Source organism: Battus philenor, unplaced genomic scaffold (genome assembly GCF_028537555.1).
Source record: "Battus philenor isolate CCGP_79_NKW_IND1 unplaced genomic scaffold, ilBatPhil1.0.hap1 SCAF_15, whole genome shotgun sequence".
NCBI lineage: Eukaryota > Metazoa > Arthropoda > Insecta > Lepidoptera > Papilionidae > Battus > Battus philenor.
The window spans coordinates 643,867-662,573 of NW_027181677.1; the positions used below are offsets into that span (position 1 = coordinate 643,867).

General features: G+C 36.4%; 2 protein-coding genes across 3 annotated transcripts; both read right to left on the reverse strand.

Annotated features, from left to right (window-relative positions):
- Positions 1 to 678: 678 nt before the first annotated feature.
- Ipk2 (Inositol phosphate kinase 2) lies at positions 679 to 18,635 on the reverse strand. Of its 2 annotated transcripts, none has more exons than XM_068761426.1 (6): positions 18,539 to 18,635; positions 8,449 to 8,581; positions 4,689 to 4,934; positions 3,143 to 3,331; positions 2,658 to 2,850; positions 679 to 1,915 (listed from the first exon to the last, which is right to left on the reverse strand). In XM_068761426.1, the coding sequence occupies exons 2-6, from the start codon at positions 8,549 to 8,551 to the stop codon at positions 1,432 to 1,434; spliced, it is 1,215 nt and encodes a 404-aa protein (XP_068617527.1). In that variant the 5' UTR covers positions 8,552 to 8,581; positions 18,539 to 18,635; the 3' UTR covers positions 679 to 1,431. The 2 variants fall into 2 exon arrangements, with proteins under 2 accessions (XP_068617527.1, XP_068617526.1); XM_068761425.1 differs by lacking the exon at positions 18,539 to 18,635 and adding an exon at positions 10,509 to 10,620.
- On the reverse strand, positions 14,548 to 18,500 carry LOC137918606 (probable 3-hydroxyacyl-CoA dehydrogenase B0272.3). The gene is made up of 5 exons (XM_068761427.1): positions 18,230 to 18,500; positions 17,774 to 18,046; positions 17,464 to 17,549; positions 16,370 to 16,584; positions 14,548 to 15,200 (listed from the first exon to the last, which is right to left on the reverse strand). The coding sequence occupies exons 1-5, from the start codon at positions 18,338 to 18,340 to the stop codon at positions 14,965 to 14,967; spliced, it is 921 nt and encodes a 306-aa protein (XP_068617528.1). The 5' UTR covers positions 18,341 to 18,500; the 3' UTR covers positions 14,548 to 14,964.
- Positions 18,636 to 18,707: the final 72 nt, after the last annotated feature.

An 18,707-nucleotide genomic window follows, 5' to 3' on the forward strand; every position in this document is an offset into this window, starting at 1 on the left:
CCACAAAGCGTAGGCGGCACCCACTTTAGAGGCAGGAATCCCTCATAACCTCGCCCTTCGCCAGGTTAAGGGTATTTTGAACATCCGAAAGATTTTGCAAAAAAAGGTAGCTGGATGCGAGCGCCGCAAGATCAGTCGTCGTAGCGATCTTTGAAGAGGCCTATACTTTGCAATGGGCTTCCATCAGCTGATATGATGATAAATATTCCGGACTGGTGTGCCTGGTGATACCAAGTAATCAAAGGATTTGTAAGACGGCTCTAGATACAGACGATATAAATAATTTTTGTCAAAAATTTATGTTTACTATACTACGTTTAGGTTGTTAATTTTATTGAAGTCGTTAAAATGAGGCTTCATATACAAGCTAAATTATCGACAGAAGTCTGTAATGGTACTACTAGAGAAAATAAGCTTGGCTGATACTCATTTAAATTCAGAAATGGAAGGCGCTCAGTGACATTGCAGACAATTGTCTGGCCGCGCCATCTATCGACGCCTTCTGAAGTTACAGCGTCACGACCGCCATCTTGTGTTTAATGTAACTACACGTTCAGAATTTATATAAAGGTATTATTTTGAAAGAAAACCACAGAATTTAAATTAGATATTTATAACTGATAATGTAAATAACAATAAACTGATCGTATATTACAGATATTTAACAATACAGGATGATATTGCAAACAATTGATATTGAGAAACTTACATTCGATTAAAATACTTACATATCGATGAAAAAAAACGTATTTCGGGCATCAAAATTTCGAAAAACATTTCTGTTTATAACAGGTGGCGTAAAAGTAATGCGAACGTGCCTTAATTTTTATAATATTAGGAGGACCGGAAAGTAATGTCGCTTTCATAATTAAAATTTATACGACTACATTTTACCTTCGTCATCAACAACCTTTTGCGATCTAGTATGCAAATTTTCAACGCTGGAGCGGTAAAATTCAATCGGTTTTTCTGTAAAACATGTTCGACTTTACTTTCCGGTCCCACTAATTTATGTAGATATATAATTAGCTGTCAGAGTGATAGAATATATATAAATATCTACGTCATAAATGTCAAAGTGACATTTGGCGCCATTTGAATGAATAAAGACACGTTCACATTATGACATTACTTTTGCGCCAACTGTTAGTTTTAATTGTAATTAATAAAACAGTTCACTTGGATTTCAATTTTTACGACAAAAATAAAATCACTTATGGTTTTATTTATTCATATAACAAAACTAGTGTCTTTTTTCTGGAATTTCTCCATTATTATTCATATATTTGTTCTTACTCCGACTCGGCATTTCAGTTGGATCTAGATACTATTCCGGGTAGGTTCACTTATCGATTATATCTAAGAGACCAACCAAGAATTAAAATTACTTTTGTACGCATTTAGTTCGATACTTGAAACACGCACAAGGTATCAGAAAACCTGGTCATCTGTCTCCTGTAGCAGTGACTCGAAGATCTGAACGAAGCTATCGATGCCCTCCTTGAAGTTATAGTCAACTGATTTCTCGTCATCATCGCTGAAGAAGGCATGCGCAAAGTCAATCAGCTTCACCGTTCCCCAAGGGTTGGGACATGGTGACTCGCTGGCCAGCTGATCCAATAACGCTCTATAGTTCATTTTGATCTTCGAAAGTTTATTTTCGTAATTGTGCTCAAAAGAGTGGCTGTGGTTGAGTTTCTCCAGGGCTTCGGACCAGGGGGAATTGATCGGAGGCGGTGGAGCGAAGTAGCTTTGTGCCTGCGACATGGGGCTGAGAGGTACAGAGTTCACTTTCCGGTAGACGGGTCCTTTGCTGCCCAGTTGCCCGCTGAAATTGGACCCTGCTGTGGGATTGTCTGTTGAGTGGATCGATTTCCTTCGCATCAAAGGTTGCTGCGTGTACGCGCTTCGGTTCCTAAAAATATTAAAATGTGCGGTTAGTTAATGCATTTTACACTTTTTTAATTAATATTTGTTACCAAAACCGCGCATCAGGAAACGTGGCGAGGTATGGACTGAGGGAGAAAGAGCATGAGAGGCTGTACCTTCCCCCACCTTCCCCCACCTCTCCCCGATACGTGTTTACCTAAGGCGCGGTACAGTGGTTTTAGAATCATTATAGCTAATGTATCATCATATCAGCCGCTAGACGAGGCATAAGGTAACCTTGACTATGTCGTCAGTCTTCATTTAGTTGGATATAATTGATTGTAAGAAAAGGACAATATTTAGCCACTTCCGCACAGTCAGTGGTAGTCGTGCAACAAAGTGCACTGCTCGCCAGCCCGCTGGTAAATGCGCATGCGACAAACAATGCGAATTACACAACTGCCACCGTCAATTCACTCAACACGTGTTTCACCCCTCCACGGGGCATCTTCAGGAGTTATGTTACACTTGGAAACTACTAAGCCTCGCTATCAGAGAGACAAGTCTACTCTTCCAAATACCACATCTTCGGCGGCTCCCTCAGAGCAGCTAAATATCTCAAAGCCTCAAATCATTTCTCCCTCTCCTGCGATGAGCTCAAAGCCCTATATATCTGGCAAATGAGGACTTCGACGAGATATCTACATTGCCAGCAAATAACTCCTGAAGAGTTATGTTACACCGATTAGTGCCAAACACAGAGTGTAATAATAATTGATTGTACTCACTGTACGTGTGGCGAGCAACACGCTCTAAGCCTTGCGGCATCGTATACCAGGAGAAGTGAGGCGGCGACCAGGCGTAGACTGGACGGGCGTGCAGCCCAGCGCTGGAGCGCCCAAAGCGCTGCCAGCTGTTGCAGTAGTAGAGCTCTGCACGCTGCCTCGCCCACTCCTGACGCATTCAGGTAGTTTCTGATAGCTGAAAAGTATACAGGGTGATTTGATATACGTCTAAAAGCTTTAAAGTGGTGAATGTATAGCTAATGTGTCAGCAAAAAGATTCTGTACCTATTTGCTTTTTTATTTCTATGGAATTCCCCTTTTCGATGCGCCGCTGATTATGATGTAATCTTGCCCCTTCATATTGAATAAACTTTATTACATCATACAAGAGTTTTTCGTTAAGAATCACACTTTTATTTCAATTAGTGTATAGAATTATAAGAGAAAGCTCTTGACCTTTCACATATGTTGGAACTGTGTAAACTTACCACCGATTACCATCTGCCCGTGCAACTTCTTGCCGTGTTCTTTACCGTACTTGTGCAGCTTGCCGCTGGCCAGTTTATACACCTGGTAGCCGGGGATGCAGAAGCTGAACTCCTGCTTGCAACTTCTGTATTTGTTCTCCTCGTTCTTTATCTTCTCTGCAGTTGCGAACGGGTCCCACGTTCTCTTACCTGTCAAATGGGTTGAAGTAAATATCTGTTTATTCAACAAAGTTTTCAAAAATATTTATTCAATAAAAAGGTAATTTCGTGAATGTATAACAAAAATCAAAGTTAAGTTTTTGAATATGTAGCAAAATTCCAAATTTAAAAATTTAAGATTTTTTTATATATACCGTTTCTGTTAATGTAACTGGCCGAATATTGTTTAATTATGACACTAATTCTGTCTGTCAAATTTTTTGGTAAAATTTTTAAATTAAATAACAATTATTTTTAGAAATAAGCCATAAATTTTGGATTAAAATTGAAAACCAACTCAAATATCTTTTAATACAGCTTATCAGCTGATACACGCCTACTCTATCTTATCTTGCGCTCGCATATCCAGCGACTTTTTGCGACCTTTAAATATTCACCTGGTGGGGGCACCTATTAGCTGGTGGTCATCACTCAACAACCTTGCGCCATCATCAACCATTGGCGCCAGGAACGATGAAAATTTACTTCTAAGATTTGTTAAAGTGGTTTTAAAGTTTGGGTAAAATATAGTTCTTTGCACTCGAGTCTTACTTTTAACTCCAAGAGAAGGTATCCTAAAAATATTACACGTAGTAAACTACATTTGGCTCGAAATACTGATTTACTTATAACAGTCTGCAAGAAACTCAACAGTTGCTCTTTCAAAATGAAATTTAACAATTTATTTTCTTGCAAATGTATCAATTAACCAAATTCTACACATTTCTATCAATAATAAGATTTATTTAACAATATACTTTTAATTTAATATTTAAAATTATTAAAAATGAAGTCTATATCTACAAAACCGTAATACGGCCAATATTGATGTATGGCTGTGAAGCTTGGACGCTAACTTTGAAAGAAGAACAAAAACTGCTAGTGACGGAACGCAAAATCATGCGGAAGATCTTGGGACCAGCGAGAAATCAAGACGGATCTTGGAGGCTCCGAAAGAATGCCGAAATTGAGACTTTAGTAGCACAGCCAAATATCATTGGCGAATATAAAGCTCAACGAATCCGCTGGCTTGGTCACTTGGAGCGAATGGGATCGGATCGGAGCGTGAAGGTAGCGTACCTGGAAAAACCGAGGGATCGAAGACCAGTGGGTAGACCCAGGTATCGCTGAATCGATCGCGTTGAGGCAGACTTGCGTGAATTGAATGTCAACCAATGGCAGACGATGGCGCAAGATAGAGGAAAGTGAAAGTGTCTCGCTTCGGAGGCCAAGACCCACTTTGGATCACTGAGCCAGCGGAGAAAGTAAGTAAAAATGAGGTCTGAGATATCTTGTGGAACTTCATGATATAAGCGTACATTCAGACCTGTAAAGGATTAATAGTTACCAATCTTGACGTCCATAATGCAGGGTTCCAGCATCCTCTCGGTGAGATCTTCCAGCATTATATAGTCTTGTTCATGACCGTTGTAGGAGAACTTCTTCACACCGAAGTATTCAGGTACGAACTTGCGCAATTCCACCAGTCCTGGGTCAGTGGTGCTTGCTAAACGCTCGTAGAATTCCACCTCCCGTTTCTGAGACTCCTTCAGGATCGGCTTCAAGATCCTGCCGTTGCTGCATTGTAGAAGTCCTGTAATTTATTTATTACAAGATGGTCCCTAAAGACTTTATACTGACAAAAATACGTGGCTTTAAGGAGTAGAGAATTTGACATGTGAAAAAGTTCCATACGGAATGCTATCACAGAATGTCTAATGTTTGATGTTACGCTGCTTTCCAATTAAGTCTTTGTGCAGCTTCATCGAAATTGAGGTCCGTGAGCTAAAACCTTTACTCTGGCGGGTTGTACCCCAATTAAAACAATTAATACGAAGAGGGACTATACCCGTGTTGATGTATAGCAGAGTTCCTCAAACTTTTTTGTGTCGTAGACCCTTTGCCATGTTTTTCCGTGTTGGGTAGACCCCCTACTTACCTGATATTGATTTCCTGTAAATTTCTAACTGTAGTGAAGTTTAGTGTTAAAAACTTAAAGTAAAAACACACGTTAATTTATACATTTATTAATTGAATTTAAATTAAAACTACTCAAAATAAAATTTTGTATCTGTTATGTAAAACATACGTAACATTAAATAAACAAATTTTTTACTTCATATGTACTTTTATAAATAATGTAAATGTTTAGATATTATAAGATAGTATGATGTAAGTAAATAGGTACTATCAGTGTATGTGTTGAGATCCACTATCGTGGACCCCTATTTCCATTTCATGGACCCCCAAATTTTTTTTACTAACGTAGACCCTTTGCAGGTTGTCATAGACCTTTATATATGGGTCTATATAGACCACTTTGGGAACCACTAATGTATAGTGTTGTGATTGTCTAGTGAATGTTGTTTCCAAAGCGAGGAGTACTCGGCGGTTATCTGCCTACCCTCGTATAAATGCGGCAGCCGGTGCCGTACAAGTGTAACACTTGTGCGGTGCATGCCCCCCGTTGGGGGCCCAATGTGGGATGAGTATCGTAGCGTTGAGATGACGATGGGAGTTTATTTAAATTTCGTTTTAATAGTGATGAGGATCACCGAAGGCTACGCGATCAGAAAACCCTCTGATGAACTGGGGTTTTGCGGATATTTGCTGTTAATGTAGATATCTCGCCGAGGTCTTTATTTGCCAAATACAGCACGAGGGCTTTGAGCACAACGTAGGAGAGGGAAACCTGTTTTGAGGCTTTGAGATATTTAGCTGCTCTAAGGGAGCCGTTGAAGATGTGGTATTAGGTGGAGTAGGCTTGTCTCTCTGATAGCGAGGCTTAGTCCAAGTGTAACATAACTCCTGAAGATGCCCCGTGGAGGGGTAAAACACGTGTTAAGTGATTTGACGGTGGCATCAAAATTCGAAATACATACATATTAAAAATATATATTATTTACTATCTATCCATGCAGACAGTACTCTCGGAAATTATTGGCGTATCGTGCAAAATAAATAAATTAATGTAACGTATTTCGGAGTGATCACATTACGCAGGGTGATTGTCAATGGGTGTAATAAAAGCTTTTAGCTGACCTATATCTAATGGATTCAGGCGTTATTTTGCGGAAGTCCATCCTAAGTAAGAAAAGGACCAAGATATAGCTACTTCCGCCAATGCAGAAGTAGTCGTGCAATAAAGTGCACCGCCCGTCAGCCGGCTCATAAATGCGCATGCGGCAAACAATGCGAATTACACAACTAACACCGTTAAATCACTCAACACGTGTTTCACCCCTCCGCGGGGCATCCTCAGGAGTATACCGGAGGAGTATCACCGATTAGTGCCAAACACAAAGCCTGGACTCTGTGTTTGGCTGTTATCAACGGGCTGGCGGGCGGTGCACTTTATTGCACGACTACTGCTGTATTGGCGGAAGTAGCTATATATTGGTCCTTTTCTTCCAAATGACCTATATTTTATATACATTTACCTCGTTTAAACCTTTTATGTTTGTAACAAATCACCCTGTATATACAAATTAACAAATGCTAAGTCATTACTAACGGTTTTCGTCATCAAAACATCGCCTGTAACCCGATAACAGCGCTGTTCTTGGAATACAATACGAAGCCTCGTGCAATAAATATGACGTAATATAAATTGCATTCAGTTTTTATACGTACGTAATATTAATGAAAAGAATTTTATTCTGAAATTGTTTTTAATTTACCATTTTTTACACCACCATATCAAAAGGTCCCAACTGGGTCAATAATGTCCGCTAGTTGGCACTGGACTAACACCATCACGGTAATTAAACCATCACATCTTGCCTTTTCAAAGATTCCCAAATCCCTTTAAGGGGAGTCATGCTCAACCATGCTACTTCTCATACGCCCGAACGATCCGTCACCGGCTTTACTGGATGAAGAAAAAGCTAAATGCCTTGCCCACCAATGTCTTATTCTTCTCCCTTTCGATCCTGACCACCTTCGAAAGATGGATCTAGAAGTTGAAAAGCGCTTCCGGAAGTCTCTCATATTCAATAAATCCAGAAAACATCGGGTTCAAATGACATAACCAATAACGTAGTCAAACTCCTTCTGATTGATATCAGCCAGGTTTTAGTTCTCATATTTAACACAGCCATGACCAACGGATTATTTCCCAAGCAGTGGAAAAGTGCGAAGATCATAGAGTTGTTACAGCTTAAGTCGGAATACTGAACAAATATTGTTGACGAGTCCACCCAAAGCTAAGGCACCCTTCCATGAAGCGTCCGTCGAAGCGGTCTAAAAGCCTCCTCTCAACAGCCTCCCAATTCGGTGAAATCAGACCCTTCAAGCAAAACCCTTCAGCACTCTCTACCTTAAAAGACCTTTCGGGCAAAGCTTGCTCAACGCTCTGTCTCCTGTTATCTTCCACTTACAAATGCCACTTTAACAGCAGTGCAAGTTACATAAAATAAGATTTTAATAGAGAACAATGAGTCTAATTTTATATAAAGACAAATTTAAAACTGAAAGCTGCGATGGTTCCAAGCGTGGTCAGAATTGAGGAAACCTCACAACATACACAAAAGCGCTTTCTTGTGTTTACTTTCATATATGCCTTAAATACAAGGTGATTGTATAGGTGGTTAGTAAAAAGCATGAGAAATTTTACACCTGTTTAAACCTGTATAAAATTATCACTTTGAAATATGTTACATTAGTAGGGGAGGGGGCAGCATTACGTCATTATCAGTGGGGCATCGAAAAGGGGAATTTCACAGAAATAAAATTGTTCATTTATATCGATATAAATACAGGCGAAGTTTGGATGAACAAACTCACTTCTACTTCAAGACCTATTGGCCCTAGAAAAAATCCCTCACATTATTTTATTTATTGAACTGCGACAAGACAAGACTTTTGGCAGTAAACAATAAATATTTTTATTACGTCTAATATGTAATAATATCATCACCTTATTTAATATCTCTGAAACCATTGATTTCTAGATAGGTTGTACCATACATCAATTGAAAGAAAATGAGATATATATTAATACATTAAAGGTTTTTAAACATATAAACAAACAACATGTATAATAAAGAAATGCAAACTAGAACCAACTTTAAAGGTATAGTGTTAAGTAAATTATTTATAAAACTTACCGAGATACTTAGTATCCTTAGTGGTCTGGTGGCCGGCTACCTGAAGCGCATAGGCCTGAACCTCCACGGAGTCGCTCGGCAGCACAAGAGGCTTCGCCGTCATCTCCTCCCGAGCCTTCAGCCCGTAATGCACCTAACGGACCATAAACGTTAATAACAAAATTGTCACACCAAATTACGTTTATACGTCGTTAAAATCCAATTAAAATGATTGTAATAACCATTTAGTTTTTTTTTAATTTTTTTTTAGAGTGCGAATGGTTACCTGAAATAAGACCGCAATTAAATAGGTATTTAAAAAGTATGCATTAATTATATTAAAAAAAATATAGAAATAATTATTGTATACTATTTTACACATAAAATTTTAAATCATGGCGCATGAATAAAATGTTATTAAAGATGTATTGTATTATAATGATCTATCTATATATCTAATTCGCAGATCAAAATGACAGTCTTCGTTTGCTGTTTGACAGGCGCGGACGTGTTTTATTGCTAGATTGGTGTGATTCATAAAAGCAGTAACTAATGTCAAAGAATATTGACGATTATTTAATATCTCTATTTTATCTATAAGTCAATAATATTTATCTCATATGGTTTTTTTTATCTATGATGCATATTTATTAATATTTATTTACATTATAATAATAAGATAAACATTTAAGGCGGCTTGATAAAATGTTTATTTATTATTAAAACAAATGTATAATCCCGCTTATAATATAATAAAAGAGTTTTAGCAATGTCATTTAATTTTGAGGTTATGAATTATTTCTTTTGTTTAGTGAATATTGTATTTTTGTATTCGGGGTTAGTTATTTTGTATTTACATGCACTTTTTTTGTCTTCCAATACGTATTGACTTTTTGTTATACTTTCCCAAATTCTTTTTATATCTATTTGTGTATTATTATTATTATTTAGTGTGTATATAATAAACTATTATATATAATGCTTCCCTTGCAACTCTACTCGGCGAAGAGATTGCTCCTACCAAATTTCAAGTCTTAAAGCCTAGTCCGAAATATCCCAGCGGATTTAAAAGTTGTAGTGGCAATGGCCAGGCCACAAAGCGCCCAGAACAGAAGGCCGCTGGAGCCTTAAGGTTCTGAAGTAGACACCACGAACCGACAAACTTAGCGAAGGATGTTCTCCTTCAAGATGACCGGCCAACCTTTTTAAGGTCGTTGGAAGACGCTGGATGTAGGCCGCTTTCAGACACTCCTATTAGAAATCTATGGGGGTAGTTTATGTCCAGCGGTGGACAGAGTCCCATATACGCAAGAGAGATGGGAGTGTGAGGTGGAGTTGGACGAAAGGGTGAAAAGTGGCATCATCGCCTAATGGGAAAGGAATAGCCGTCAAATTACTAAATACTGTGACAGAATTATAAAGGAGGCAACAACCACTTCGGTATGAGCGTCGAGTATATTCGACGGCCACAGGTGAATGCCCACACCCAGCTCTTACTTGCCGCAATACTGACTGCGTAGTCTTGCTTTTTAACAAGCTTGTAATGAGAGTGTTTTACATTACAATCTGATACAGATACGCATTACGTTCACGTGAAGTTATTATAAAAAAATTGTAATTATAGAGATAGGTTAAAATTTTCTCTGTCGACGACTAAAGTCGACGCTCGACCCTGCGCGTGCATATTACGGCCGTCGAGTATAGTCGTCGCTCGGCTATGTGTATGGTTTTGTGGCCGACAAGCGCCGTATCGAAGTGGTTAAATAAAAATAGCGAAGAAAGAGTGACTTTGTGTAAGGAATGTCAATGAAAGAAAGAGAACAAAAGAAAATGTGATAAATGAAAGATATAGTAAGAGAAATTGTAAAAAACGAGAGAGGAGAAGGCAAATAAAAAATTATTGTAAAATAAATTCGCTGATGGGCGAACAAGAGGACTTAAAAACGAGGGCAATATAAAAAAGTGGACAGTTGCAGAAATAATAAATATATAATAAATAAATAAATTATGCTTTTCATTACCATTGTTTGACAGCGACAATATGTCAAATTTGACGTCAATTTGTCAAAGTGTCAGTTTACCTGATAGATGGATCGCATACGCCGCACTGGCCTTCTCTTTTTCTCGGTCCCATACGCATCAGTCATTTAGTCTATGTTCTATGAAAAGAAATATTTATTTTTCTTTTTAACACTGGCAACTAACAAACTTATATATGTGATGTCATAACTTCTGTTATATAAAACGTTTAATTTTTGAATGCTTTCCACAAAAATATTTATTAAATTTTGAATTTGGAATGTTTTATAGAAATAAATATTTGCACTATTACGTATTTTATTTTCAAATGTGGAATGTTATACCGTTACATCGGTGATATTACGCGCCAAATTAGATTTTAATCGATTTTAAAAGTAAAGAAAAATTTTGTTCCAAATTTAAAATAATTAACTTTCATTCACCGCGTTCTTTTAAGCAACACAATCGTTTTTATAATCTGTTACAGACATATATAAATAAACAAATATGATAAGTGCTAATACATCAATATCCGTACACCTTCTTATCTATAGAATAAGATGTATTGTTAATATAGACATGCTTTCCGGGTTACGGAATTTTAAAATAATTAAATCCGGAATTATGTACAATTTTTAATTATTGTTGCTCGGTTACGATCGATTTAGAAATATGCAGTTATTAGAAATTTTACTAGGGAGATACCGGAGTTCCTTACAAAGAGCAGAGGGGCATATTTGGATGAATCATGGAGATCAGGGGTATCAAACTCACAAGCCACTGGCCAGAGATATTGTTGCGATTCAGCCAATATCTCTGTTTGGTCAATTTTGAAATTATTCATGGGCAATAAATTTTCACACTAACAACGAGAAAAACAGCAGACGGTTTATTACAGAACAATTTGCAACCTAGGCAAGAAGTTACATCTATTTCCTAGACTTTGAAAAATAAGCTGTCTGCAAGACTATGTGAACATACGACGTCTTTTACAAGAAACACAACTGAACAATGCTGGTGACATCGGATGGTCATAGCGGCAGTCCTGGGTTAGGGTGCAGAAGAATCGCTGCTCACCGGAGCACCAGCTCAGACCCACAGAGTCACCAAATCAACTCTTAGATATGTTAAACAATAGAATAAGAAATATATTCTTGTATTAACTTTTTAAAAAAGAAGTCACAGATAAGAAAAGTACTATATTATACTAATGAAAATAAAAATATTTGTTTTCATACATATTGATATTTTTTGCGACCCGTCTAAAATGAAAAGTTGATTATTTGGATCGAATTAGCTTTTTAGTTTGACACCCCTGATCCCAAAGATTTCCCGCTCGAAACGAAAAAAAATACCGGAACAAATTTAAAAATAAATTGCCCATATTTTATTCTTATATATGTAAGTTCATCGTTTTCATTTATTTATTCAAAATCTATATCATTTATAATCCCATCAGACAATAACAAATATAATAAATTTAAAAAAAATTGATACTTTAAAATTCATATAAAAATTTCTGCATTGTTATTTGTTCTTGATACTTTTTAAAAGATATATTAATATTATAATGCAAATCATATTTCACATAAAACATCCGTTAATTTAAATATCAAATCTTATTGCATATACACCTGCTTCTCTAATGTAATGAGAAATTATTACTGACTTGAAGACACCAGAAGTATGGAGAGATGCAATTCAGTGATATTATATCACAAAACTGTTATGGAATGCTTGTATCACTTATTATTAGGTGAACACTGATTTTTATATCACTTTATAGCATTTAAAAGTAACCTAACCTTTTCACTTGGACTGTAAAAATGAAACTGGTATATTAAATCGAATGAAATTAAAAAATCTATACTCAGCACAACAGAACACGCTAGAGAAATACGACGCCCGAGGCTTACAAAAGTATATGTTTATCTAATCAAATAAATCATTACGTACGTCGGTTTATCGTACACTTTTTTATATAAATTTGATTTCAACTCGATATCTGACGGCCCTATCTTTATATTTCCTTAACCTCGAAATACATTTCCTAAATACTGAGAATTCGGGGGATCCCGATATAAAACCAAATATGTTCTTAATTCAAATTTAGTAGTAAAATGTAGACGAAGCCGAAATTAGTCGACTGTCTCTTTCCAAAGATCGGTATCAATATTAATCACTAGGCACTGTATGTCCTTGTAATTTGTATAATACAAAAGTGATTAAAAAGTATAATAATCAAGCGTACTATATTGCCGCCAAAACTATAAATGTAACAGATTAAAAATAATCACTAACGAAACAAAGTAATTTACAGATAACTTTTAGCAGTCATGGACGAATGGATTATTATAAAAATTTACTGTACACTTGATATGTCAATTAAATTATAGAGATCGCGGAAATGTTCACCACCTGAGGTATGGGAACGGCTAGACAGGGACAGCGCGATTGGCAAGACGCACATGAGATGTTTGAAAACATAAATCTCCGGACAACCGTCAGCGTCGCATCAAAAAAGGGGAATTCCACAGAAATATATTTCTTTATATATATCAGACGAAAGATGGCGCTCTACAATCCTTCTCGGCTTATGATTGGCTGACGATTTTTATTGGTTGAACATTGTTTTCTTGAACACTTCTACTTCAGATTTCATGTTGATACCTAGACCTACCGATCCTGGGAAGAATCCCACAATATTAATGTGCCACGTATTGATTACTTTTCCATTTCTTAACAATAAAGGTGAACCAATGACTTTATTAGAGTCAAAAAACACTGGATGGATACAGGTCGCTTCCAACCCATCTTAGGAAATTCATTTACTTCGTCTTCCGAGGACTTTGTCAAGGTTACCTGTTCACCTTGCATTTGCCGGTCCACAGCACCTACTCCCTTCTTTCTTCACGCTCTGGCCTTCCCATTATCACCTCAACTTGCCAATCTTATGGTCTGTGTTGATTACTCTACTCTCTACCTTCGTCTATTAATCCTCATTCCTGATTCAATTTTGTACAGAAGTCTCAAGCATAGCCATCCCTGGCTTTTTGAGCGGCTACGATCTTGTCAATTTAGGTCAAAGTCAACAAAATTGAGAGGCAATGTTGTTGTTAGTGGTTAGGTCGATAGAAGTTTAAAAAAATGTTTTTCGTAAACCATAATCCAATTTAGGATGCGTTGCTTCAGGATTTGACAGAACATTGCCAAAAAAGGTCATAAAAAATTATTTTACTTTGTTAAAAAAAATATCGTACTTAATGTTATTTCAAATTTTAGATTAACGGTGAGAGAAGGCCTAGCATTTAAATTAGGACCTCTAGCCTGTGAGTTCTCAGATAAAATAGAGCCAAGAGACTCAGGGGTTCATGAGCGAGGCGGTTAACATTGTCTGTCGAACAACAAACACCCTCGGGCTGTATAAGTGTCCATCATGCGGTAGCAATATCACGTCACACACGTGCGTGTATTGCACGGATAAGACTCGAGACGCGATCGCAAGATGCATCGACGTGACGCACACGGTAATCGCCGCACAGAAACTGGCGCATAACATGAGGATGCCAATATGGAGTATGATGAGAAAATGGTCGCACAAAACGTTATTTTAAAAACTTGACATTGTTAGGGCGTCGTTAAAATAGATCAAGAAGCAGTAAATACTGTAACATGCAAAAACATGAGCAAAAAACATATTATACGTAATTGTAAAAAAAGGCACGGACGATACTATCTGTAGAACATAGATCTTTATAATAATAAAGTCACAAATTCTCAAATACCAACACAACTACTGAAAATTGTTGCACATATATGGGAGTATAATGAATAGCTATTTAGGATCCCCATCCCAGGGCCACGCCCACGCTTGGTCCACGAGTAGTGTTACGCTCTTTATATTTTGCTTACATCTAAACTGGGTTAATGCTGAGATACACGACATCACTATTTAAATATAGAATATTGAAAATAATTAAAAAGCATGTTGTCCATTTAATATTTTATTGTAAAAATTATAAAAATATGAATATTTATTTATAAAAAATATACATAGATTATAAATGTAAATTATATATGTGAAATATTAAAAAAATATGTATCGATGTTTTTAAGTAAAAATGATTGAGAATATATTAAAAACATTGTAACGTCAATAAAATGATTTTCTTAACAAATTAAAAATTACTATTGGAATGCAGTAACATTGGTGTCGATAGATGGCGGTAGTAGTAAATTACCTCGCATTATATTTATGCGGGTAGTCGTAGAACTGGAACCTTCATGAATAAACAATTTGTCAACATAAAACATTATATATTTTACACTTAATTCCAATTGCCCTGTATAAAGTGAACACTGAAATAAATGACATTAAATTTCTTTTTTCAACTAGTAACCAAGATTTGAAAATTAAATATATACATTCACCCCTTTGAAGCTTATATAGATTTAATCAACCTGTATATAAAAAAAACATAGTAAATAAAGAGTACTAAAAATTGTAAACATAATAAATTATTTCTTATATTTATAGAAACCTTCTCCACTCTTAATACCAAGTTTTCCTTCATCGACCATCTTGTCCAGAATTGGCACGGGTCTGAAAACGGGGTCTTTGGTCTTCTCATACAACACTTGTAGAACGAACTTGTTTGTGTCCAGGCCGGTGTAGTCTGCCAGTTCGAACGGACCCATAGGGTAGCCTGCTCCGAGTTTCATGCCTATATCAATATCTTCTTTCGTTGCATCTCCTGGAAATATTTTAATTCGATATACATGGCTATTTCTCATTTTAAATTACTCCTTTGTTTGAAAATGATTTAAATATTTTTAATACGGCGTAGGTGAAACATTAAGTCATCGCCAGTGGAGCATCGAACAGGGGAATCCCACACCAGAGCGCTTTATATTTACATGGGACGAAAGAGACAGTGCTCTACAATACTTCTCGTCTCCTGATTGGCTGACGGTTTCTATTGGTTGAATATTATTTTAAAAATTGATATAAATATGGGCTAAGATTAATCAATATCGACACGTCTACTTTGGACTTCTTGATTTTATTACAAGACCTACCGCCACTAGGAAGAACCCCACAAGGCTTTGTTAAATAATAACTTTTGGTTTTACAACTAGGGTTTAAGCTGACCTCCACCAAAGGTCACCATGATGACCTGTTCTGCATTGCTAGCAGCAGCGACTTCTTTGAAGTCGATTGTCCACCTATTGTGGCACCTACCCGGCTCCTGGTCGCCAATCGAAGGCCTTTCGTCCCAACTTTAGACGAGCAATTCCTCGAGGTACACCTGTGACCTTGGTTCTGCTATGAAATTCCTCATTTATATGTAACTACCTAACCCGAGCACGAGGGATTCTCTGAGTACCTTCATAGATTCAAGCTCGATGAGAGTCCCTCGTGAACCTGTGATCCGGATGTGGACCAGACCATGGTGAACCTGATCACCAGCTGTTTCGAAAATAATAGCATAATTCGGTTAGCAAAAAGAGTAGAGGAGGGTAACATCACTCCGAAAAAAAAAAAAAAAACATAACTTCGATAAATCTAAAGGGAAGTCGCCAGACCTTCCTGGAGTAGTAAGGAAAGGTGATAGGAGAAAATTTAAATTGAAAATCTGTAATAGAAAGTAATAAAATTGTGATATATTTAGTAAGGAAGTAATATGAGAATTAAAGGGTACAAAATTTAAAAAGTGAGAAAATAAACCAAAAATAAAAACAAGGAATAAACTATAATTGTAACCCACAATTGTGGTGGGATTGCAGATAGTATAGAAATGAACAGAAGACACTGAGATGGGTGATGAAGTGATGAAAGTGTGGAAATAATTATTATAGTAAAAAAATGTTCCTGTCCACCCATGAAACAGGAGTATAAAAAAACAACCTAACCTCTACTAACCTCTTTCATACATCCTTAATGCCTCAGCACTATAAGGTCCCAAGAGGCGGTTGACCACAAATCCTGGTGTGTCCTTACATGTGATACAAGTCTTGCCAACTGACTTGCCCCATTCCATCATCGTGTTATATGTGGCTTCAGACATATGCTCACTTTTGATCACTTCCAACAAACGCATAACTGGGACTGGATTAAAAAAATGCAGGCCGCCATATCTGAAAGTCAGTTTTAGTTTTTTTCTATTAAATTCTATATTCAATAACTGTCAAATAATAGAAGATAACATAAAAGATAATATGACAGTGAAGTATACAAAATATTTAGCAAATGTAATTTTTTTTTTGAATCTATTATTAGACATGAGCAGTGGTAGTCGAGTGGTAGAGGACTGGGACTTGCAATCATAGTTCCCAGGTTTGACTCCATACTTTTACTCCCACAGTTAATTTTATTCTTACTTATTTGTTCTTGGGTGAAAGGTTGTTGCAGACACAGCAATATTGATTGTGGGTCATACATATAAATTAAAGTCATTTAGAGATTCATCTAGGTGACTGAAGGTGCTCTGAAGAACTTCAGGAATCTCGGTGGTAGAGGACTTAGATTTGCAATTGTAGGTTACAGGTTTGATTCTGGGATACAAATTTACAAAAATTCACACTTTGTGCATTAATTATACAGGATTGGCACTGCTCATAAACCATTTAGCAGAGGATTGGCAGCAGCATCCTCTGCATACCTTGATATCAATGTGATCACTGACACACCTGCCAAGCATGGCAATTACTGTATATCCCCCAATAGATACCTATGGGGGAGGCCTAAGCCTTGCAGTGGGCGTCTGTGAGCTGAAACGATCATGACCATGATAATTAGAAATTATTAAAAATGTAAAAGGAAGCAATCACAGATTATCATTAAAATCCTGGTATTTATTCAAAAGTGGTTTCCTTATTAAGGCAACACATACACTTCAGATCTTGAGAGAAGATATTTAAATATTCAAGTTACTGTCTTATAGATATAAAAGTGGACATTTTAACTATTTCACTGCATATATTGTGAATTCAGCTTGTATTTATGTAAATTCCTACCTGTCTTTCCGTTTGATGCCAACTCCAATTTCATCAATAGAGATTGAAGAAGTGTTTGTTGCTAAAATTGTATGCTCTGGGGCAAGCTGAAAATTATATCAGTGAAACAAATTATAGTTGACAGGTAATATTAATCTTTTAGGCACCTGGGATTTATTTGATACATTGGCGCTTTTCATAATAGATAAATATATTATATTCAAATATAAAACCTGTGGAATAATTGCCACAGACTAATTCATTTATTTTGTTGTTTGGAAATAAAACAGCTAATAAATATGCCACACAATGATTGTAAAATAAAAATTACCTGATCCAGTTTGTTGAATAACTCTTGCTTAACATCAAGCTTCTCCACAATGGCTTCAACAATTAAATCTACATTCACACTGTCTTCTAGGTTAGTTGATATCTTTACTCTTGAAATGGAATCCTTCACAAAATTTTCAACTTTAACTGCATCATCCTTGTACAGTTTTTTACCAACTCTTGTTAAGTTGTTCTGTATTGACTTTTGCGCTTTCTCCAGTAATTCTGGTTTTATGTCCACAATTGTCACATTTTGTCCTGCCTGGGCTGCAACCTTTGTAAAAAATATACGTAAATGTTTTTTTATTAATATGTCATCGTTCTTTATATTAAAATAAAAATGTATAAAGCAATCGTAAAAACATCTACGCATGTATACGTTAAAAAAGGTTTTATAGGTCAGTTTTTTACTTATTATGTTACGCGTATATTGAGAAATACAAAAATATAAACTTACCTGAGCAATGCCAGATCCCATAAGTCCACCTCCGACAACAGTAAGCGTTTTAACTGCGTTAAGAGAGGATGAACTGGAAAAATTCCTCACAAACCCGATCATTTTGTTCATTTTATACAAGCAAACTGCGGACGAAAGATGTCGCGCGCTTTCTCAAAGTTCAATGTCCACGTAGAGGGTCGAGGTTAATACACCAGACCGCGTAACGTAATTATTTACAGAATAAAAATCTAACGTGTGTTCCGAAGTTACGTCAACAATTACGAATGTAATCATTGTTATCAAACTTATATGATAACAGTTACTCACCTATAAAAAATAAAATTCGTCCGCCACACGCATGGATACACGCACATTTTGCACATACACTTATCAATTAGCTATCAAGCAATGTTAAAATACCTTAAAACTGGATACAAATATAAGATTAGGATTTATAAAAAATTAGATAGGAAGAAATAATGAAAACGTAAATAAA